Consider the following 24,491-nt stretch of genomic DNA (forward strand, 5'->3'; position numbering starts at 1 on the left):
GTATAAATATAGCTAGCAGGCAGTCCACAAGTGCTGCTGTGCCAGGGATAGCCCTGCTGTCTATGGAGCCGCCACTTGTGCTGTATGTTTCTCTTTAAAAACTTGCTTGCTTTCACTGTTGGCTGGCTCTTGAATTCTTTCCTGAGCAAAGCCAAGAACCCTCCTGAACTGAGCCCCCATTTGGGGGTTCACCTGTGTCACTGTGAGTAGTTAAGGGAGAGGAAAATAAAGCAGCAAAATACACCTATGGGGATGGAACAGAATTGAAAGTCCCCTTTGAGGTTTGGGGAAGAGGATGATTAGGGAGCATCATTGAAAGGAAATAAGGAGTTTCAGAATGGGGGAGAAACAGACTGAAAAGGGACTGGTTTGATGATGCCTTCCAGGGCAAGCAGGTCAGAGGTCCAGAAAACTTGTCCAGAAAATGAAGGTTTAGTTATGGATGGCATAGAGGTCAGCAGTGAGAAACAAGATGACCTCTCCCCAACCAGCACTGGTTGCGAGACCCTCTTCTCACTTTTAGAGCAGGAGAGGGAGGAAAAGAGACCACACACACCAGTACCTCCTGGCATTCTTCGTGTGCCCACTCCCCTTCCAGCCCCCTCAAAATACCTTCACTGCACTTTACAAGGCAAACTATGCCAAATGAGGATGAGTAGCCCGTTTAAAAATAATTGACATAACCCTTTTGGTCATTTTAGATATTGTAGCCAGAGTAATGCTGTACTCAACTTTCTACAATGCTTTACTTTAGAACCACAGACAAGTACCACTACTATTAGTACTACTACTGCTACATTTTACTTGATTGAAAAGTGGCCCTTCCACCTCTTTCCAATCAGGACAATTCTTGGTACCTTCTAAGGAGGGGTGGAGAAAAAACGTGGGAATAGTTGGTTATCAACCTCTCTCCAAGCCCACCTGATATTCTTCTCATGTCCCTTTCTCACCTGTGGATTCAACACAACTCCTTTGCACCTGGAGCACTTCCAAGCAACTGCAACCACCTCCCTCACTTTTCTACCAGATCTGCAGATGCCTGAACTGGCAGTACAAATGCTGGCACCAATCCCTGGAGCTGTCAAAAGGGTACAGAAAATGGCAAAAGTAACCGGCAGAGGGTAGCATGGGCTGCTGCTCCAGGCCTCCGCCACTGGCTCAGAAACTGTGAACACTGTTGGCAGAGATCAGGCAAAGGTGAGCGCCTGTCCTGCTGCCTTTTCTCTCAAGGGTGCCGTCTTATATAACTCATCACTATTCAAAGGCGGAGCTCCGTAGCTTTCCCAACCAATGGCGAGCGAGACTGGGCTGGAGTCTGGGGTGAAATTTTGGAGTGAAGGACTCTGACAATGGATAGTAGGGGAAGTGGCAGGTGAGAGTAAAACGTGTGTTTATTCTCGCGGGGAAGAAGGATTTATAGATACCCAAGCTAAAGGAAAGGAAAACAATTTCCCAAGAGCCGAAAGAACACCTGAGTTAAGGAACCTTATGTGTCTTGGGTGCTGGACCTGTGTTGCTCCTAAAGACTTTTGTTGCAAGTCTGACTATTCACCTTCATGGATCATGGAGAGAACCTCAGACTGGAAGCACAGCGCAGCAGGTGCTCTTAGGCAATTTATCTGACTTACTTGAACTTCTGGTTTTTTATCTGTAAAATAAACTCACCTTTCATAAGATAGTAAAATTTAATGTGCCTATTATAAAGTAGGCACTTTAGAACATTGTAAATGAAAATGAAACAAAGTAAATGAAAACTGTTGAAGAGGGTGATGAAATATGGCCTAAGTTTTTCTCCCATATCCATGCATATCCAGAAAAGACATGATGCATGTCCCTAAATCCCTCCACTTCAAACTCATTTCTTTTTTTTTTTTTTCTTTCTGAGATGTACTTTTGTTCTCTCACCCAGGCTGGAGTACAATGGCACGATCTCAGCTCACTGCAACCTCCGCCTCCTGGGTTCAAGCAATTATCTTGCCTCAGCCTCCTGAGTAGCTAGGATTACAGGCTTGTGCCACTACACACGGCTAATTTTTGTATTTTCAGTAGAGACGGGGTTTCACCATGTTAGCCAGGCTGATCTTGACTTCCTGACCTTGTGATCCGCCCACCTGGGCCTCCCAAAGTGCTGGGATTACAGGCACGAGCCACTGCACCCAGCCGAAACTAATTTGTAAAAAGGAACCATTATCCCTATTTTTTGTCTTTGTAAATTGAAATACTTTTGGTATGGATAGCCACGAAAGTCACTAATAAACTTGAATAGGTCTTTGAAAGGCATTGCTTTTCTTTCAGTGGAACATAGTAATCCTGGATGCCTGGGGGAACAGAGAAAGAAGGGCACTTCAGCGGTGAAGGCTTAGGGTCCATGAGTCCCCATCTAGGAAATTACCTGCTGGAATTCCCCTCTTCCTCTCTCTTCTTGTGGAACACCGTATTGTCTCAAATGATTATGGATATTTTAGAAATGGAAAAACATGGCCAGGCCCGGTGGCTCGCTCCTGTAATCCCAGCACTTCAGGAGGCCAAGGCGGGCAGATCATGAGGTCAAGAGATCGAGACCATCCTGGCCAACATGGTGAAACCCTATCTCTACTAAAAATATAAAAAGTAGCCGGGCATGGTGACGTGTGCCTGTAATCCCAGCTACTCGGGAGGCCGAGGCAGGATAATCACTTGAGCCCGGGAGGCAGAGGTTGCAGTGAGCTGAGATCACGCCACTGAACTCCAGCCTGGCAAAAGAACGAGACTCCACCTCAAAAGAAAAGAAAAAAGAAATGGAAAAACATCTTTTCTTTCTTACCCTTTGTCATGTGAGAGCAACCCCTGATGACTTTGAAACAATTCAAGAATGCTAGGAGTTCCTACCACTAATTTAGTTTCACCTCTTGATGGCACAACTGTTTTGTCAATAAAACATGAACAGGTGTGTTCTTTGTGCTTCAATGGTGGTGAGGGGCACACAGGTAGTGGTGAGTTCCCTGATGTTCTCAAAATGCCCCTGGGGAAGGTAAATATCTAAATGTCCTTACTTTAAAATGAACCAGCCTAGAGAAAATATCTTTCAAAGTCACTCTCCAGGAATGTTTTTACTTGATGAGTTTCTCACACCTTAAATTATTTTCTTGTGCATTTTCCTTTAAATTTTATAACTGAGAGATAATTTTTATTGAGTCTGTCCTCCTTTTAAGACACCAGAATGTCTCAGCAGAGTTTCAAACTCATGACATTAACAGAAGACATAAAGAAAGTTCTTTTGATGACAAAAGAATTAAAGTTATTTATTCATCAGTATGATTTCTTCACCGGGTTCCAATTCTTACTCATAGTTTACGTGCATCTCATCATCTGAGCCTGTGGAAATATCCATAATCATCTTAGATTCTGATGTTCTTGTGCCTGATCTTCTCATATCTGAAGAAGTGGTGCCCAGTAATGTGCTGCTCTCTGCACTCTTGGAAAAGGATGTATCTGATACACCTTCTGATGGATGAAAGTAAGACATCGTGGCCAGCTCTGGGTTGACAGAGTATTGACTCTCACAACTTTTATAACTGAGGAAGAAAAGAACATATATCAAGAATTGTTTTTAATTGTGTACATCTGTAATTCAGCTTAGACAAACATTCAGAAATTAAAATATTTGAATTTTGCCCAGTGTATTAATTACTTAGTAACATTATATAAATGATATATAGTTTCTCTTTTCTTTTTTCTTTTTTTTTTTTTTTTGAGACAGAGTCTTGCTGTCGCCAGGCTGGAGTGCAGTGGCACAATCTTGGCTCACTGCAACCTCCGCCTCTCAGGTTCACATGATTCTCCTGCCTCAGCCTTCCGAGTAGCTGGGACTACAGGCATGTGCCACCATGCCCAGCTACTTTTTGTATTTTTAGTAGAGATGGGGTTTCACCATCTTGGCTAGGATGGTCTTGATCTCTTGACCTTGAGATCTGCCCGCCTTGGCCTCCCAAAGTGCTGGGATTATAGGCGGGAGCCACCGTGGAGGGCCTAGTTTTTCTTTCATTGTAATTTGATTATATTTAACACTTTGAAGCATGTTTCAAATCTCTAGAATGTATAAACCAATTTACTAAAATAGTAAAAGTTGCCTTAATAAAATTTAATAAGAAACATGTACAATGAAATTGAATGAAGGGGAATAAATACCTGGGATCACAGTTTTAACGAACCAGAGAAATACACCATTCATCAAAAACACAATGAAAAGAATGGAATTAATGATCATTATAAACATTAAGCAATTGTTAGGATTTTTGAAGGTAATCTGTTACACTGCCTGAAAATGTTAAATAATTCCCTCCATCAGGCTTGAGTTCAATTTAATGTTTTTATAAGAAAGAGCCAAAGGACAGGTCTCACAGTGTAAAGGTGATCGAGATTGGCTGTTTTTTGAAAGTCTCAAGACTTGCTTGAATAAAAAACATTAGCTGCTAAGCAGATATGCTATTTAGAACTGAATATATTTATTCCAGGGCTATATAAAAAAGAGCATATCTAGATTCTCTTTATCCTTTCCAATTGACTAAGGTTATTTCTATCTCTGGATGACTATTGGGAAAAAGTTCAAGTAGGATATTCCCTTAAAGACAGCCCAATGCTCCATCTGAATATGGTAAATGGAATCAATTTGAATGCCGTGTGGATAAATTCAGAGGTCACATATTCCTAAGAATCTGTTAAAGAGAGGAGGGAGAGAATGCAATGTCATGCATTTGTTGTAAAGACTGCAGAAGTCTGTAGACTTACGTCAGATGCCTCAGTTTGTACAGTGTAGCACTACAGAATGCCAAGAGGACCACAAAGAGGAGGAGGGTCATCAATGAGATTCCCAGCATTAGTTTGATCTTCAGATCCTCTAGATCTGTCTGATTTTCTCCCTGTGTAGCATTCACATCAGACTCTGAAAAGAAAGAAAATACAGTGGAAAATAGGGTGATCAGTGTGTTTTCCTGAAGGAGTAAAGCTTGCAAAGCAAATACAGAGAAGCAAGCCCTCCACCATCCAGAGTATTAACTGGCCGGCCTCCCATCCCACAGGCAATGCAAAGGAGAAAGCTACTCTCTAAAGCCAAGCACTCTTAACTTTCCTCTTTAACCTTCACTGCAATCCTGAAGGAGCTGTCCTTAGCTCCGTTTTACAGTATCACAGAAGTTTCTGTATTTGCCAATAGCACATAGTAAGTGGCAAAATCTGGTTTCAAACCAAGATTACCAGATGTCAAAATGCATATATAGCAGACTTTATCTGATTTAATCTACCATGTCTGAAGAGATTATTATCCAAAACGATTGACTTACGCCCAAGGGACCAGTCTTACAGGAGGTAAAGGTGCATGCTCTAGTGTTGGGTCATGCACTGATTTTTCTTTTAAGCTAAAAGGGTGGTATAGTGGATGCTTCTTCCCTGAGGCTTAAGAGATAGTTTTGGCATTTTATTACTGAAAAGACTAAACCTAGTGTACTTCACATTACAAAAATAAATAGAATCAATTTATTTAACTTTCTAAAATAAGTTAAATATAAGATTATGTCTGGATCCAGAGATATCAAGAATCTTTTTTTTAACTAAATCTATTAATGAAATGATAGCTTTACTGCCAAATTTTATATTTGCCTGAATATATATCTGACTTAATAAACATTTAATGATGACAATATGTCGTTATTTCTCCCCTTTCCCCTAGCTAACCCCCAGCATCTGCCAACTCAAAAGTTCCAAGGGTTTTCACTATTTTCTAGGTAACGATATTTAGGTCATAAGCAATGACAAGCTTCCATGTCTATACTCTCTGATTTTAAAAAATTATAATTGTCAATGTGTGACCTTAGACCATGAAAATGTGTACGGTTGTCAATTTTTTGTGCTTTGAGGTCTATTATTTTGGGAATAATCAAACAAATTATGTTGAAATGGGCTGTGCTCCTGAATTGCTTTTCTGTCTCCTGAAAGGATTTTTAATAAAGATGTGTGCTCATAGTATATCTTCTTTATCTAGGTGATGGTCAGAACTAGAGAAGGGTTTGGAACTCATAATCACTGGAAGTTACAGAAAAGCTAGTTACAAGCGTGGGCAGCTTTTCTCTCTAAGCCTCAGTTTTCTTAACTGTAAAATGAAGATAACACCAACTTCATGGAGTTGCTGGGAGGACTAACATAATAATGTACCTACAACACCTAACATGTAGTATGTGCTCAATAAACAATAAAATCAATCAAGCTCTATTAAATAGAAGAAATGGCAAATTATTTATAAAATGAGCCAGCATTTGTCATTCCTGTTTATAACTTTTCTAAACAAAGAATCACTCAATTTTCTTTTCTTTTTTCTTTCTTTTTTTTTTTTTTTCTGAGATGGAGTCTTGCTCTGTCACCCAGGCTGGAGTGCAGTGGCGCAATCTTAGCTCACTGCAACCTCTGCCTCCCAGGTTCAAGCTATTCTCTTGCCTCAGCCTCCTGAGTAGCTGGGATTACAGGCACCCGCCACCACGCCTGGCTAATTTTTTTGTATTTTTAATAGAAATGGGGTTTCACCGTGTTGGTTAGGCTTGTCTCGAACTCCTGACTTCAGGTGATCCGCCTGCCTCAGCCTCCCAAAGTGCTGGGATTACAGCGTCTAGCCAAATCACTCAATTTTCTTGAAGCACCACAAGGCAAATGGGCACAACTATCAATCCAGTGCACAAATGAGGTGACAGGTCTTAGATATGTCATCACGCTATTTTTCAACCAATTATTTGTAGGACAGAGGTTTTCTGGGGGAAATTAATGTGTTTTTTTCATGAAGTTTTCCATTCAAATCAGGAATTTATTTTACTTCTATTAATATAATTAAGCCATTAATGAAAACTGTATCCAGCAACAGGGGCTCACATTCATTGCTGATGAGAATTCCAAAAATACTTTAGAAGATAGTCTGGTAGTTTCTTACAAAAATAACCACTCTCATCTTCCCACCTGCCCTTCCAAAGTGCTAGGATTATAGGCAAGCCACTGCACCTGAACATAGTCTTACTATATGATCCATAAATCGTATTCATAGCTGTTTACCAAAATGAGTCGAAAACATACGTCCACACAAAACCCCGCACACAAGTGTTTACAGCAGCTTTTTTCATAATTGCCGAAAATTAGAAGCAACCAAGATGTCCTTCAGTAGATGAATGGACTAGGTTACACTCGTACAATGGAACATTAGTGATAAAAATAAGAAAACATAGAGGAATCTTAAATGCATATTGCAAAGTGAAAGAAGCTAGTCTGAAAAGGTTACATACTGTATGACTTCAACTACATGACATTCTTGAAAAGGCAAAACTATAGAGATAAAAAAAGATCAGTGGTTGTCAGGGGTTCGTGGGGAGGGAGGAACAAAGGGATGAACTGATGGGGGCAGAGGAGATTTTAGGGCAGTGAAACTTTTGTATGATACTGGGATGGCAGACACGTGATATTTTGCATTTGTCAAAACCCAAAGAACTGTATAATACAAAGAGTGAATCCTAATGTAAACTATGGACTTCAATTAATAATGAATCACTATTGGTTCATAAATTGTAACAAATGTACCACATCATGTAAGACATAGGGGAAACTGAGGAGGGTTGAATATGGAAATTCTGTACTTTCTGCCAAATTTTTCTTTAAACCCAAAACTGCTCTAAAAATAAAGTCTGTTTTAAAAAAGATTGCATTCTACATATTATTCACTCACCTCCTCCATTTGGTTTCAGGAATAAGTGTTACAAAACAGGAAGGTGGTAATGGTCATCTGCAAAGTATAACTAAAAAAGAATGCTTAGGAACTATAACTCTCCTAAACAGTAAATGTCCTCTCTGAGATGTTAGTCACCATGATACTGCCTTTCATACACCAAAAATAGTATCATCATAAAGACACTAAGATGTGTAAGAGTATTTATGTGTCTATTAATTGAAGTATTTTGGTTTGTTTGTTGAGACAGGGTCTCACTCTGTCACCCAGGCTGGAGTACAATGGCATGCCACAATGTCCGGCTAATTTTTGCATTTTTTTGTAGAGAAAAGGTTTTTGTCATGTTGCCCAGGCTGGTCTCCAGCTCCTGGACTCAAGTGATCCACCTGCCTCAGCCTCCCAAAGTGCGGGGATTATAGGCATTAGCCACTGCACCCAGTCAATTGAAATATTTTGTTCCTACCTGGAATTGGGTGAAATAATTGATCTTTATCATCCATGACCACTGTTGTTCCATTTATAGCTGTTAAAACAATAAATTGGTGTTATGGTAAACAACATTCACTTACTAAAATTATTGCCTGTGTATGTGTGTGTATAATATGTACAGTGTGCTCTCATTATTCACGGCAGTTATGTTCTATAAAGTCCTGTAAACACTGTATTAGCAAATACTGAACTGTTCCTCCCAGGGTAAATACAGGGTTAGATTCCTGCAAGTCTGGTCACAGCATTTTCATCAACTGATCAATAAATAACCTTGCTTTATGTGTGTTTCTGTTTAAAGATACTTCACTTAATATATATTGTTGATTAACACTGAACTCATAGAAAACAGCACTATAACACTTGCCTGAACGAAGCTTCTCTAACACATATTAGCTCCATAAGGAACATCACAGCCTTCTTGCACTTAGGAACACTAACCAGCAATTTAACACTACATTTGGGGACCATTTTAAACAGCAAAATCATCAACAAAAAAGCACAAAAAATGCAAAAAATGTGGCACTAAGTGGGGTGCAAAAATGACACTTATTTATAGAACGAGAGCTGAATAAAGAAGGCAGAATATTGCCTTGTTCTATTTCAGCTGGGAATGTGTGTGTCAGACAATTAAAAATTTTCAAAGCTCTGCCAATGTCCATAAATGACTGGGAAGGTGTTGCAACTACTGATTTTGGGGTGACAAAGAAATATTAATGAGTAGGTGATACAGAGTGCAAACACAGAATATGGAAAAATGATCAACTGAATATGGTATATATTTCACATATACAATGCATATATTTCTGTGTGATACATGCGTTACCTTTATACATGTGTACATCCATATATGCACATGCATTTATACACACATGCATAGAAATACTATGTACATCATGCTATACATGCATGCTTATATATTTGTGATACACACTTTTATGCATGCATATATTTTGATATATACTTTGCATGTATACATGCATCTCTATGTGCTTTTGCATGCACTGCTCCAAACACAAAGATGAATGATATTGAGCAAGAATCTTACTGAAAAATTTTAACCGTAAATAAATGGAATAACATTTACCATTTGTAAGAGAATAAAACTCTCATAAAGAGCAGGCAATCAGAAAATGTGTGACACTTCATCACCTTTCTAGGTTTGTTTTGAAGTTTGCTATTACGTGTGGCAACAAAATGTTGACTTATCAACTCAGTATTAGACGTATTTAGACTCATCTTAGCTCTAAGTAAGATTTTAGAAAACCAAAACATTCCCCGAGCTACCTAGCTGTATGACTTTACCTTTAGCTAACATTGTCCAAAATGCAGGCACGTTTGGGGTTGATCCTGTTAAAACAAAACAAAACAACAACAACAACAACAACAAAAAAAAAACAACAGGATAACAAAATAATTTAGTTTGAGTAACATTCATTTGTTTGTTAGTCAGTTAGCAGTTAAACTTTGAGCTCCTACAGTGTGTCAGACCCTGGGGTTGGCACTAACTTATACACAAGTAAACAAGGCTCAGACATTATAGTCAAGGAACCCACCTTAATTTTGGATGCAGACAAGAATCATTGCTGTTTATGTAGCAGGATATTGAAGGCTTTAGTAGAAATGCACAGGTGGTATGCACAGGGCTTAATTCAACTTGTTAAGGCCAGAAACCCTTCAAAAGGGAGATGATGTTCCCATATAAGCTTAGAGAACTAGCAATTGTTTACCAGGCAAACAAGGTGAGAGCGAGCTCATTCCAGCCGTGAGCAAACGCGCACTCATAAGCAGGCTCAGTAAGCTCTGGGAGCTTCAGGTAAGTCTGGAGTGAAGGGTGTAGACGGGGAATGTAACCAGAGTTGAGAGTGGAACATTTCCACAGTGGCCAGATTGTTTTGGAATTGAATGCTTGGTTAAGGAGTTAAAACTTGACCCCAAATTTAGTAGTAAGTTCCTAGAGACGTTTAAGAAGGGGAATGCCAGGATGATCAGGTTTTCATTTTTAAACATATGAAAAAAGATTTTTTTCAGTAGTGTTAAAAATGCAAACTCAGAATAATTACATTAGAAACATACTTGGATTGCATGAACTGGAGAAAATAGGGTTTCATGTAACGACACAAAGGTATCCATTCTCTTCAATTAGACCACTCATTCAAGACCTTAGAGGAGAGCCATCCTGGGTTGTTATGGCTCCACAAATGTTTTATAAGGAACAGTATTCTTGAGAGGGAAGTAAAATGGTAATTTTGATTTTGCAGCCTCCCACTCCCAACCCCCAACCTCAAATAATCTTAGGAAACATTAACAATTGATCCTAACCAGAGATAAGTTTATTCCTCAAGCAGGCAGAATATTTTTCATTATTAGCAAAATGAATTATATTTCAAATACATTCGATATATACTTATATTTATAAATATATACTAATTTGTGAATATGTATTTAATATAGGCACAAATGTGATACATTTTTATTAAAATAAAATTCTATTTCTACAAATGCTCATTTCCCATCCCTTGTCAGGTATACCTGAAGACTGACTCTTAGACATTCACCATTTAAAAGATTTTAGTGACTTTAAAAGGTAGCAGTGTAAATTCTTTAAGCATGCTATGACTTTATGTAATGCTCAGAGTAGTGAAACTTAAATTTTTAAGTCACATAATGATATGCTCCAGGTATGAATACAGTGTAGTAATTTAAATACTTGGAATATTTTTATGAGAGGGTTCGTTAGTAGTTGTTTCTTCTTCACTGGCGGATTTTTCATGTGCAGTTGCATTGACAATTTTATCTAGGAAAAGGGAAAAGAATGATTGGCATGTAAAATCCTGACTAAACATCTGAGATTAGATATTTTTTAAGCTAAAAAATGGAACAAGGAAAAGGAGAGAGAAGAAATGGAAGAGAAAGACATTAACATTTTCCTGAAATAAATTAAAGGAGAAAGAAGAAGGTATTGAAGAATAAAGTTTTTGTGATCATGGGGTGCCTGAGGTGGGATTAACACGACTATAATTTGTGAAAGAGAGGAAAAGGAATATGTGGCCACAGGCTTTCTTTAGAGGTAAAGAAGATCTCTTGGAGAAGATAATTGGCTCCAGATGGTTCCCTGTACAGGCGGCGAAATGCTCTTCTTTGTCCAGAGCAGCTTGGCTGCTGTTTAGGGTAACGACGCAAGAAAGGGAGGCTGAATATTAAGTCTGCTTGTAAATTGGAAACAGACATTTGGATATAAAGATTTCAGACTACAAATCAAGGGTTTTCAGGTCTAATTTAGTATATATCTCAGTCTGTAATAGGTCCCTCTGGAGGTATGTCACTAAGGGAGTGTTTGGTAACAACTGTGACTGGAGGACCCTTTCTTCAAGTCGATGGCCATTTCAGTTAACTGTTTAATACAGGAGTCAATAAAGTTTCATACGGAGTACAGGGCACCCATTATAGGAGGACTTCTACAGAGGGGCAGAAAAAATTCACACTGAGCCAGCCCACAAACCCATGACAGGTGTCTTGCTGACAAGGAAGGTTGGGAAAGGGAATCAGTTACTGGAGTTGATAGTGATTCAAGCAGCACTCGAAAAACTAGTAAGTCATCCTTAAATTCTGCTTTGCAACCCTTATCCTCTGGAGAAAAGCATCTAGATTGCCTCAGTTTACCCCCCTTGCCTTCAGAGTTTTAGGGACTATACTTAAGCAAGCAACCCTTAGTCAAAGGTATCCTCAGATCTCCATCTTCCTGAGGGCTTGCTCCCCTAGAACATCCCCACCATGCCAGAGGTCTCCTTCTGTCACAGCCCCATTTGAAATGGCAGGAATGTCTTATTCCAATCCCACTTTCCCTGACAATCCTCTGGGAGCCTGAATTGTGGAAATAAAAGTGAGGGTTTTGCAGTCTCTTCCTTGGGTCCTGCGGTCTGTACTCAGTAACTCATATCCTAAGGGAATTTGAGGTACCTGGTCCACTTAAGAGCTGCCTCTCCATGTCTTGTCCCAGACAACTCAAGATATTGTTTGTTGTGCATAAGCAAGATTCCCATGAGTGATTTACTGAGTTAATATACACCCTTGAAGTGTCACTGTCTCATTTAAATCCCAAGGTTTGAAATTGCTCAAAATATTCCGTTATTATCAAGTAGCTTTGTTAATAATTAGGCATTCCTGAGTTTCACATTTCTCAATATTGACATTGCCGTAGCTAGAAACATTCTCTCTTCCCCATTTAAAGCTGAAGATAAAAACCAGAAAGGCGTAAAAATGTGGGTTTAAGAAAGATGTAAATTTTCCTAGAATCCTAAATTTAGTTATTATTTAATTTTTCTTTCCACATAAACCAAATGTATGAGGTTTAGAAATGCAAGAACCTCCCCGGATTCTGAAATGATCAGTGTAATGGAGGTGGAGCCTCAAGTGTATTTGTGTGGGAGGAAGTGTGAGAAAAGCAGAGAGGATGGCCAAGAGCTAAGCTGGATCCAAGTCATAGAATCAACTTTAGAGGGAAAATGTTAGTCTTATTTAGGAATGAAGACTTCTTTTCTCCCCAACAGTTTCTATTGCTGTTTTGAAATCTGTTTAATGGCTTTTACATGTGCAATGGTGCCTTTCACTACTTACAGTTTTTTAGAGAAAAATTCAGATCAGTTGTGGCTCTCACAGTTATTTCAGACTCAGTGCCATTTGGATTTTGTGTTGTTAGCACATCTAAAAACAAAAGCAAAAGTCTTCAGCAACTAGCTAAGTCACTTTTTTCCCTTACCTTTTTCTTTCTCTGAGTTTTTTTTCTTAAAACATATGCACTAATAAAAAAATAAAAAAATTACAGTCATTTTTTTCATCAATAAAATAAGAAAGTGGGGCAAGGGTCAAATCTAAAACTAATTGAAAAAAGTCAAACTAGTATCTTTATGTCAAATGACCCCTTCCAAGAAGCAATTATTGGCGAAATTCGTCAAAAAAAAAAAAAGTAAGCACATAACAGGTGCTGAAGTAGACTTGTAGATGTGCAATGTTATCACTGTTAGTATTGACATTATCAAAAAACCAAGTAAGAAGCATTTACCTGCCCTTGAACCTTCTGTTAGACTATGGAATGAACACTTCAACTTAAAAAGCATATCGTTTGATAACAATTAGGCTCCCTCACATATACTCAAATCTACACATACGCATAAAGAATGCTGCTCTTAAGACTCATCAGTGGAGTTGGATGCAACTCAAAACTGATGTACATATTCCCCCAACCAAAGGATCAAAGTGAATTGGATCAAGACAACAGACTGAACATGCACATGTGTCTCCTTTCTCCAAAATGTCATAAGGTGACACAAAATTCTATACACACACGAATGTATGTGCGTGTATTTAATATGTACATATTCATTTCTCTCTTTGTGAGAACAGAGAAATTCACCCAAGTGTGTATATGAGAATAACGTACATGGGGAAAACTGCACATAGACTAAATGTTCTCTAACAAGATAACAGATAAATTATGGACAACACACATAAAAATGGTGCCACTAATATTTCATCGTTTTTGAGCAATTCCTGAGACAGAGCTATGGAAAATAAAAGGAAGTCACAACCCAACACTCATGCCATGAGTTACGAAAGTATAAAAGTTGAAACACTGGTATTTTTCTAGGAACAGACAGTTTAAAAAAACAAGTATAACAATTGGCCTAATTTCATGTTAGAGTTTTGATTATATTAAATGTTTCACATTAGTAGGGAATTGGTGTTAGACACCTGGCTATCGTCCTTGAAAATATAATGTTTTATCCCTACTTTATGCCATACACAAAATAATTGGATTTAAAGCTCAAGTTAAAACATAAAACTACTTTTAAAATCAAGAAAACAATATTTTGGACTGGATAAGACCTGTTAAGGCAAGACGCAAAATGCAGAGATTATAAAGAAATGAAGAAACAGAAGTGATATTATAAAACTTGAAATCTTCTCAGTAATTAAAGATACTTAAACAGGCTTGGCCAGGTGTAGTGGCTCGCACCTATAATCCTAGCACTTTGGGAGGGTGAGGCAGGTGGATCGCTTGAGCCCAGGAGTTTGAGACCAGCCTGGGCAATATGATGAAACACCGTTTCTACACAAAAATACAAAAATTAGCCTGGTGTGATGGCATGTGCCTGTAGTCCCAGCTACTCGGGAGGACTGCTTGAACCCTGGGAGGTCAAGGCTGCAGTGAGCCATGGTCGTGCCACTGCACTCCAGCCTGGGTGACAGAGCAAGACCCTGTCTCAAAAAATGAGTAAGATGCAATAAAATAAAATAAGGCTTACAGATAAGCAACATCCTGGCAGAAAATATTTATTATTTTTACCATAAAAGGATTAATATATTCTACATAAAAGAGCCCTTGAAAAGAAATGAAAATACAACGTAATGGAAAAATGGGCAAGGGTATGAACAGGCAAGTCACAGAAGTAGAAATAAAATACCCAACAAATACAGGGGGAAATGATGGAATTTTAAAAAGGCGATTTAAGTCAAACCAGGATAATCAACTTTTGCATATACATTTCTATTCACTTTAAAGACTTACATTGCTTTATATCTTTATAATAATTGCCATTTTTCTCATTAGCAGGAGCATAATTGTGAGTATGATCTTCATGCTTTTCTTCCTGTTTATTAACATCTTCATTTAAAGGCATCACATTAGGCAATGCTAAAAAAAAAAAAAGTATTACACACCATAGATCAGAAATATGTTGATTTCTTTTACTGCTTTCTTTTTGTAACTGCATTTTTTTCACAAAGGATTAGAGGCAGAGATTTAAAATCTAAAGCATACCATATCTCCAGCAATAAAGTTTATATCATCCTGTAGAAAATTGCCACATACCAATTTTTCATAACTATGGGTCATCCTTCTTACCTACTATTTTTATAAAAGTTTTAAATACTCTCTCACCTTCAATAGTAGGCTTCAAAGTGCCACCTTTCAAGGAAAAAACTCCAGGTATAAAAATAAACAATACAAAATTCATTGGGAAATTGAAGTGATTTATCCAGTAACCTAGTGCGTCTTCACAGAGCCTCCTTTCTGTGGCCCAGCAGGTCCTGTGTCTAACTAAGACATTATGACATCACTGTCAGATGGGCATCAGAATGTTGGTGGGGGTGGGGTTCCCAACAGCTTTGTGACTCAGTCTGAAGACTGCTTTATCTCAGGTACTATAATGGTTTTTAGTTTTTTTAAAATAAACCATTACAAGATTTTCTTTGGAAGTTAATAAATGTGTTTTCATAAAAGAATGTTAATTACTCAGTTCTGGATTTTAAAGAACCATTTGTAGAGCACTCGATTCTGTGGCTAATCGGGGCGCCACTTGTAACACTCACGGACCTAGGGGACTGAACACAGTGGGGCAAATGCAGGAATAAAACACAAAGACAAAAGAGTATATTTGGAAGCACTCTGCCTCTAGTGGACAAGGGCCCTGAGCTTTACACAGCCCTCCGTATTTACTGGGCAAAAGAGATAGTGAGAAGGAGGGTGGAAGAAGGGGTCAGCTGCTCAGTCCAGAGCAGGCTTGCAAGACTGCATTCTCTAGATGTCGCAGTAGATAACCTCGGAGCCAAAGAGTAACTGCCTCCAGCAAATCTTCTGTGGGCAGGAGCAGTCGTGAGTTTGCCCACATCCTGCATTCATAATAAACAGTTTGCTGTTTGATCATATAGTCTCCAGTGGAATTCTGAGTTGGTCATGTCCCACGGGCCTTCGGCTCCCTGCAACCATTAATATTGTTAATAATAAAATGAGAACAGATCTTCTTGTTTCTCAAAGCATTGCAATATGATGTGTTTTATTGGATAAATGCAATAAAAATATCTTTTAAAAACTAGTCAGAGGCTGGACGCAGTGGCTCACACCTGTAATCCCAGCACTTTGGGAGCCTTAGGTGGGCAGATCATTTGAGGTCAGGAGTTCAAGACCACCCTGGGCAACATGGTGAAACCTCATCTCTACTAAAATTACAAGGCAGTTACTCTCTGGCTCCGAGGTTATCTACTGCGACATTTAGAGAATGCAGTCTTGCAAGCCTTAGAAATCTCACATATCCTGACCTCTTCACTCACTCTCCATTCAGCAGCCCCCATCTCTCTTTACTTTTTTTAATATCCAACTCAGATTCGATGAGTATTATTCTAATTAAGAACTCATTATGGCTGGGCTCAGTGGCGCACACCTGTAATCCCAGCACTTTGGGAGGCCAAGGTGGGCGGATCATGAGGTCAGGAGATCGAGACCATCCTGGCTAACACAGTGAAACCCCGTCTCTACTAAAAATACAAAAAAAAATTAGCTGGGCATGGTGGCAGGCACCTGTAGTCCCAGCTACTTGGGAGGCTGAGGCAGGAGAATGGCATGAGCCTGGAAGGTGGAGCTTTCGGTAAGCCGAGATGGCACCACTGCACTCCAGCCTGGGCGACAGAGCGAGACCTCGTCTCAAAAAAACAAAAACAAAAACAAAACAAAACAAAAAACAAAAAAACTCATTATGTAGTTCTAGGGACGGAGCAACTAATTGTTCCTCTAGGGATATTTAGACAGAAACACAGACTATGGCTTGCACATAAACAATCTCTATTGCTGCCTGTCTTCCTCCTGAGACCATCCAATTGGAGAGAAAAGGAAGGATCCTGAGCCAAAGAAGAGATTTATTCCAGTTTATCTGTATTCTAAGCAGGTGTGGAGAAGTCTCATGGCCTGAAGAAAAGAGAGTCATTTCTCCTCTACTGGGGGAGCTGCAGGGGTTATCAAGTCACCTCGGGGGCAGCGGCAACGGCACAGGCTGGGCGTATGTCTCTCCCTGCCCTCCCTCTTACGGGGCTGGCTGACTCATTGCTGGGTCAGGCAACAGGGGCTGGGATGCAGGATCACACTGAGAATGACCAGGCATTTAATGGTTGGACTGCACAAGCAAATCAAGTGCTTCCAGGCACTCAGAATGCCCCAGGGAGAAAACAACAGCAATGACAACAAACAACAAAAATAGTTCCCTGTTCCTTAAACAGCAAATACCTATTTCAAACAACTGTATTACAACCAAATAGCGTCAGCCAGTGTTCCCTCTAAGACACAGAAGCTTTAGGGGAACCTAAAGGACTTTTATTTTAGTTTTACTTTTTCTACTCTTTAGATGTTAAAATGTTTTCTTCTATGGGATAAGGGTGGTAATAGACATTTGCATCTATAAATCACTCTTCATTAATTTTAAACTTTCTAGCCCACAGAATTAAAAAATCTAGAAGCCTATGAAAGAAAGGACTGTTGGTCATTTTCTTTTTTCTTTCCTTTTTTTTGAAACAGAGTCTCATGCTGTCACCCAAGCTAAAGTGCAGTGGCGCGATCTTGGCTCATTGCAACCTCTGCCTCCCCGGTTCAAGCAATTTTCCTGCCTTAGCCTCCCCAGTAGCTGGGATTACAGACGCCCACCACCATGCACGGCTAATTTTTGTATTTTTACAATGGTGTTTCACCACGTTAGCCAGGCTGACCTCGAACTCCTAACCTCAGGTGATCCGCCTGCCTCAGCCTCCCAAAGTGCTGGGGTAACAGGCGTGAATCACCATGCCTGGCCCTGTTGGTCATTTTCCATAACCTATGGAAAGCCTGACTTGGCTCTCTGGAGGGAGGAGTTTAGGTTATTCAGGTGGGGATGGGCTGCCATTGAAGGATTCCGAGGAAGTATGGGGAAGGAAAAGTGTCATCACCAGGTCTTGGATTTAGAAAGAGCAGTCTGGTTTCAGTTTGTGAAAACTAGAAGGTGAGAGAAGGAGCCTGGAGATTTGTAGAGTAATGGGCAGGAGGTAAAGGAGAGGCCATGAAAATAAATGCAGAGATCATGAAAATGCAGAAAGGGAGACTGTTTGGCTTTGGTGCTAATTTTCTAAAAATAATTTGGACAAATCTTTCTTCTCAAACGCTGGGGCTAATCAGCTATTTTGTCTTTCCAGAATCTCATTAAAAGAGGGAGTCTGCCTTTCAGGACAATCTTTCTATGAAAGGTAGAGACAAAAAAAAAGGGGTGCAATTTATTTTATACTTTTTCTAAATAAAAGGCTTTTTCTTCTTCTGTCAGCCAGACTCGTCTGTTTTGGCGAGCTTTCCATTGGCAATTGTTGCTTTCTCCAGTCTGTATTCACTGATTGGCTGCATTTGAACTCTTGTAATTATCAGGTGTCTTCTTTGTGTCAATAGATCCCTGCATCTGGCCCTAATGCAAATCACATCTCTGTAATTACCAGACATGATGGGTATAAGAATGGATGCTGGAGATTTGCACATAAATGGGCAAAATTATTCTTTTCCAAACGCTTCTAAACCTAGAGATGAGATCAAGTACAGACATATTATGCCTCTACTCTACCTGGCTCTGCGCCCTTTTCTGGCTCTTCCCTCATCTGCATATACATAAGCTTTCTCTCTCAACTTTCCAGTCCCCCAGGCTGGAAGATAAAGTATCATAGGTGACTTTTCTTAATCCCTTGCTTCTTACTCCACAGCCAATCAGGTGGCTTCCCTTCTTTGAGACATGCTTATATCCACTGCTTCCTTTTCATTACTACTTCTACCAGAGTTAGGTCATTATCTCCTCAGGACACGAAGATTATACTATTCTCCTTTCTAGGCCATGTGGTGAAGTTGAGAAGCATGCATTCTAAAGAAAAATAAAATGCAGGTTGATTACAAACATCATTACTTTCTAGTTATACATGACCATGGCATGATAGTTTAACTTCTCTGATCTTCAGTTTCCTCATCTGTAAAATATGAAATGATAACAACTAGCTCTTTAAAAGTCTGTTTACCCCTGGAAAAATACCTGTGATGCTTCCTTGAGTGATGAAGCTTAATTTAAGAGGACATTTTTATGGGCTGATAATTGAAGTGATGCTGTAAAGTATATATTGGCAGGTGTCTTAGATTGGGCTCCTCTAGAAGCTGATTCCAAAACTAGGATTTGAGAACCAGTGAGTGATTAAGGAAGTGCTGCTACAGGAAGTAAGTAAGGCAGTAGAAGAAGCAGGACAGGGAAAGAGGACACCAAGCAGCAGAGCAGTCTTAGGCAAGGTCTCACAAAGAGGAACTTTAACTTGATCCTTCAAGAAAATGTTGGAGGGAAAGTCATGCCCTGGAATCACCCCAGCCCAAAGTAAGGGAGCTGAGTCTGTCATCCCACGTTGATGTCAGACAGTGGTTAAGGGCTACCCAGAGGAGTTAAATTTCCAGGTTTCTCTGGGTCTTTCTGTGTGCTATGGGAATCCGAGGGCAGTTCTCCAAGAAATAGGTCTATGTGCTAGCTTTGGAAGTTAGACTGATGATAGGCATACCTAAAAATGATAGAGACAGGTTTGGGGAGATGTGGAAAGATGCTGACATTATCCACTACAGCTCACCCCTTGTGTGGCTCAGATTCATCAGGTCCGCTTGTATCCTGTCATGGATTCTTCAAGATGAATGATGGTTGGTAACAACTTCTGGGGAAAAACTTCTAAGAGGGTTATGGGAGAACTACAATTCTCACTGCCATGGCAGTCCAGAGGCCATAATGAGCATTTATCATCTGTGTCCCCTACAATTGGTTCTAGAAGGTAACTTCTAATGGTTTAGTCTGCTCCCCTGGGGTCTTGGTTTCTATGACTTAGTCAGGCTGCAGTTGTTGTAATTGCTCATGTATAGTTAACATGGAATTCTGACCAGACTCCTCTCTGCCCCTCTTATGTAGCAGCAACCCTAGCTCCTCAGGATGGTTGGGGTCAATTACCTCTGCCAGTAGGATAACTCTTTTTACCTGCTGGTCTATTAGCATGTAGAGCCCTAAATGACCAGGCAACATCAATAGCTTTAGGGTTAGTGGGATTCTTCCCGTGTTCTGACAGAAATGTCTCCTCCCTGAGAACCAGGGCTTCCACACTCACAAAACATAGAGTTGTGGAACATAGTTTTCCAAGCATCTAGTAACTATCCCAGCAGTATATTAAGACATTAAATCTTATGTCCTGAGAATGTGCCCTGACAAATCTACTATCTTATCCAGCCCTATATCCTATCTCCCTTGGTCCAGCACCAGCTCAAGATATATTCCCAAGCACGTTCTCCAATTTTTGTTGCTCTTTCTTAGCTGAATGGATCATTCCTTCCATATCAGGACCAGTACTTTCATAATCAGGCCATGCTGAGACTTGACCTGAGTTATTAATCTAGTAGCCAAGGGAGGAGGTGACAGCAAATCTAAAGAAATCAAGTATCACCTTGCAGGGCATAAAGCCACCTCAGCTGAGACTCTGCATAGTCTTCAGGAAAGGGGGAAGGTGCTATCTTTTGGTAAAGGGGCAGTGGATACTTCTACAAGGGGGCAGCTGAACACATCCACCTAGTTATCCTTATTCCACCTTTCATGATCTACTTCTTCCTTATCAGGGCCTTGATTTTGGTATAAGAGACTTGCCAAGGCTATAGATTCAGCCTTTTCTGTAGTTTTGCTGACAATCTAGTCCTGGGTCTATTCTCTAACTACAAGAGATGCAGGTCCCTCTATATGCTGCCATGAAGTTTTTGACCTTCAGGTTGGGACTTAAATTGATAACTGGCTGAGCAGAACCTGTCATTTTCCCCTTAATGCATAAAGGACACTCAGCAACTACCAACCGATCCCTGGGTCTTCATACTCACCTTCTCCCCTAAGTCTCTCACAAGTACCAGTGCATCCCTTCTGCCTGCAACTTTTCCAGTTCACCAGGTGAAGTCCTAGCAATAGTAATGCCACAGTGTCCTGGAGATTATCTCCATAACTCTGAGGCTTGTGTGCATTATCTCCCAGAGGTCCCTTATAGGACTGTGCTCCTGTTGTCCAAAGCAGAGAATGCCCCTTCATTGGCTCCTACTACTCTCACTTCCCCCTTTGCCTCTTGGTGCTTTGAGGGATCATCTCCCAGGAATAACGTCAGTGGATAAAGTCAGTGCCCTGTCTAGATCCCTTTCTACCACTTTGGGGCATCTTCCAGTCTCTTCCAGTCTGACCCATTGTGGAGGCTGAAGCAACTCCATCTTGGAAACTAATCTGCCACATTGGCTTCTGATTGACCAGCATTGTGGGAGGGCCTCTGAAATTTCTAGTTTATCTATTGTTTCTTGTGTAAGAGCAACTACTTACCTAAATCCTTCCCTTAGGTCAAATAACTTTGATGTTATCATACTTCAATTGTCCTACAAATCTGTGCTGTACCAATTCTCTCCCTGTGTTATATAAGCCTTGGGCCTTGGGGGTAATGGTGCGGGAATCCACCATCCTGTCTTGCGGCGGCCCGAGACACAAACATGGGTTCTGTTTGTAAGTCCTTTTAAATGTTTCTTTCTAAGAAACTGTATTCATCAGCCTCTTTCTTCAGCCTCTCAGCTTCCTAAGACTTTGGGGTGGGCTTTCATAGGCCTGCCCACTGTGAAACACCTATGTACAAGCTGGGCATCTCCTTGTGTCCAGGCAAGCCCTCAGGTTCATAGTTGCAGATGTCTCTAGTAAAGAATCTTTTGTACTCACAAGAATGGAGTGCCAAGGGGATAAAAGTGGGGTATGACAGTGTCTGCTACACTCAAGCCCTTAGCTGCTCAGATACACACACACCCCACATTAAATTCCCTTTATCCCATCGCTGATTCCTTTTAAAAATTTTACTCAAAATTAAATGCGCATCCAATTTTTAAGAAGACAATCATTTCAACAGATTTTGCTACCAACAACAGTTGTGTCCCAGGTACCCCTCATTTATACCTTCCAGAAAAATCTTCAGTGCTTCAGCTTATTCTTTGGTTATTTGCATCCAGATCTCTCCTAACATGCCAATATAATAGCTTTGGGCTTTCAGAATTAAGTGATGCCTACTGAATCCCACTATGAAAGAGGAAGACCTAGCTCGCTATCACGTCTTGTGAAAGTAAGGCCTTCAAGGACCACAGTAAGGCCTTCGAGGACCATCTTCATTCATTATCCCGGACCCCATCCTAAAACACAATTACATCATTATTGCAGCTCGATCAGTGTTCAGAGTTTACTTCAGTGCTGTCAATGACTCTTAAAGGTGTTAGCCAATTACACTTTCTGAAAAGAGACCTACCACAGAAGGGCCAGTGGATAAGGTAGTTCCTAATGCTGAAGTTGGACCTGAGTCCATATTTGACATACGTCAGCTCTTTATCACATATTCTAGATCCCCTTACTGTTTGCCATCACATCTCCTTGTCTAAGGAGAAGGGCTAAGTATAAAAAAGTACTGAGTAAAAGTGGAGAAAATTCCTTAGTGAAGGGCCCCTGATGAGGAGGCCTACACATGGTGACACCTGCACTAGGACTGTAAGGATTCATTTGTGTATAGCCCCCAGGGGATGAATGAGTCCTTGACTACAACTCCCTCCAGAAAACTTCAACGCTCTGGCTGTGTGCTAAGTTTGGAGTGAGGGTTGAAGCTTGCCAGGCAAAGCCTTGTAATTACCTATGGTGAGACCTGAAAGATCACACATAGGACATGGGCCTGAAGCTAAACTCAATTAATTCACTTTGCATTCCATGCAAAGTTGATAGCCAGGAGCACTTCTTGAAAATCCGCACGTTGGGATGCCACTCCCTCCCCCATCGCTGTCTTCCAAGGTCACACTGAGTGGAGCAATAGAGAAGCAGTGGAGCTACAGGGGATTTTTGGCTTGTATATTAGTGATCTGACCCATCTGTGAACGAGGCTTGAATTTTTTTCTCCTTAGTTGTTTGTAGGGAGCCCTGGATAAGATCATAAGTGTAAGCTGAGGGAGAGGCACTGGGGCAACATAACTAGGTGACATGGGTCTGGGCCCTTGCTTAGTTTAACTTACTTGTGCCACCCAGATCTGCTTGGTTCCAATCCATAGTGCATATTTCTTTTTTATTATGGATTGTTCCTGGGCCTATTCATTTTCAAGGGTAAACAGCCCATGGATGAATTGTAATTTCCTCCTGAGGGATAAGCACAGGACACCAACAGCATCTATTACTACCTGGGACTTAGAGATGGCAGGTGCTGGTCACTAAAAAAAAGTGTATCCTTGAATATCTGTTTATCCCATGTGAATTACTACAGCTCTTTGGTCTGCAGGAGCAGAATATTAAGATTAACAAAGAAGAAAACTACAGCTCTTTGGTCTGCAGGAGCAGAATATTAGGATTAACAAAGAAGAAAACCATATCTCCATCCTTTCCTTTGGAGTAAATCCAGGATACTAGCTCCTAGGAGTCTATAAGATTGAAAGGAGTTAATTATGGGCTATAAGATTGAAAGTAGTTATCTCAGGGCTCAGCATTCAGTATATGTCACTTCCCATTAAAAGTGTTGGTGCAGAAAGAAAATACTGCCGATTTCACTTATATGTGGAATCTTAAAAAGTCAAACTCATAGAAGCAGAGAAAAGAATGGTGGTTATCAGGGGCTGGTGGTGGGGGACGATGCTGGTCGAAATTTCAGCTAGGGAGATGAATAAGTTCAAGAGATCTATTTTACGCCATGTTGTATAGTTAATAATGATATATTAAATACTTGAAAATTACTGAGAGATTTTTAAGTGTTCTCACTATGAGAAAGTGCTATGTGAGGCAATATACATGTTAATTAGCTTGATTTTCCATTCTACAATACAAACATATTGTTATCAAAACATCACTTTGTACCCCATAAGTACTACAATTTTATTTGTCAAAAACATTTTTTAAGTTTTAAAAGAAACCAGCTTTACATAAAAAAGAGCATGTTAGTGAGTGTTTAACTGGCTGTCCAATTAAAAAAACCAGAAAGAAAAAGAAAAGTTTTGATCTGTAGCATTTGCCAATTTTCATGTTGTAAGTATCTCCATCATACCTGATTCTGGGCTACCAGCGTAATGTCACTGAATCCAGATTTGGGGAAAGATGAGCTGTAACAAAACATTATATAACATTTCTATCATACACACATAATGGATGTAAATAAGCTGGAGCATAGATAATTGTAAAATAATTCAGAAATGTCAACTTTTGAGTATTTATTACCTGTATTTAAAAATATGCTTTATTTAATTGTATATTTATATAAGTTAATTTTTAATAATGACTGTGTTTAATATCTGGCTTGCAGAATTCTCACAAATTCATTAATCAGCTCTCAGGAGTACAAGCTCGTTCCAGCATACCATTGCTTCCCTACCTCCTCTAACCTCCTCTGGGGAGACTTTGAGGACTTC

At 39.9% G+C, this 24,491-nt stretch overlaps 2 protein-coding genes across 2 annotated transcripts in view; both read right to left on the reverse strand.

The window, feature by feature from the left end:
* Positions 1-3,254: 3,254 nt before the first annotated feature.
* EQTN (equatorin) lies at positions 3,255-15,312 on the reverse strand. The gene is made up of 8 exons (XM_017869337.1): positions 15,159-15,312; positions 14,787-14,912; positions 12,836-12,922; positions 10,929-11,015; positions 9,524-9,568; positions 8,196-8,255; positions 4,768-4,921; positions 3,255-3,554 (listed from the first exon to the last, which is right to left on the reverse strand). Exons 1-8 carry the CDS (start codon positions 15,232-15,234, stop codon positions 3,320-3,322), a joined length of 870 nt encoding a protein of 289 aa, XP_017724826.1. The 5' UTR covers positions 15,235-15,312; the 3' UTR covers positions 3,255-3,319.
* MOB3B (MOB kinase activator 3B) overlaps positions 14,828-24,491 on the reverse strand; it is a 240,516-nt gene continuing 230,852 nt past the window's right edge. Inside the window, exon 3 of the mRNA XM_017869340.1 lies at positions 14,828-14,912. Coding sequence (XP_017724829.1) covers positions 14,898-14,912 — 15 coding nt within the window. The 3' untranslated portion in view covers positions 14,828-14,897. The remainder of the gene's footprint in view (positions 14,913-24,491) is intronic.

The sequence above is a fragment of the Rhinopithecus bieti genome, unplaced genomic scaffold (assembly GCF_001698545.2).
Source record: "Rhinopithecus bieti isolate Rb0 unplaced genomic scaffold, ASM169854v2 scaffold_2572, whole genome shotgun sequence".
Lineage (NCBI taxonomy): Eukaryota > Metazoa > Chordata > Mammalia > Primates > Cercopithecidae > Rhinopithecus > Rhinopithecus bieti.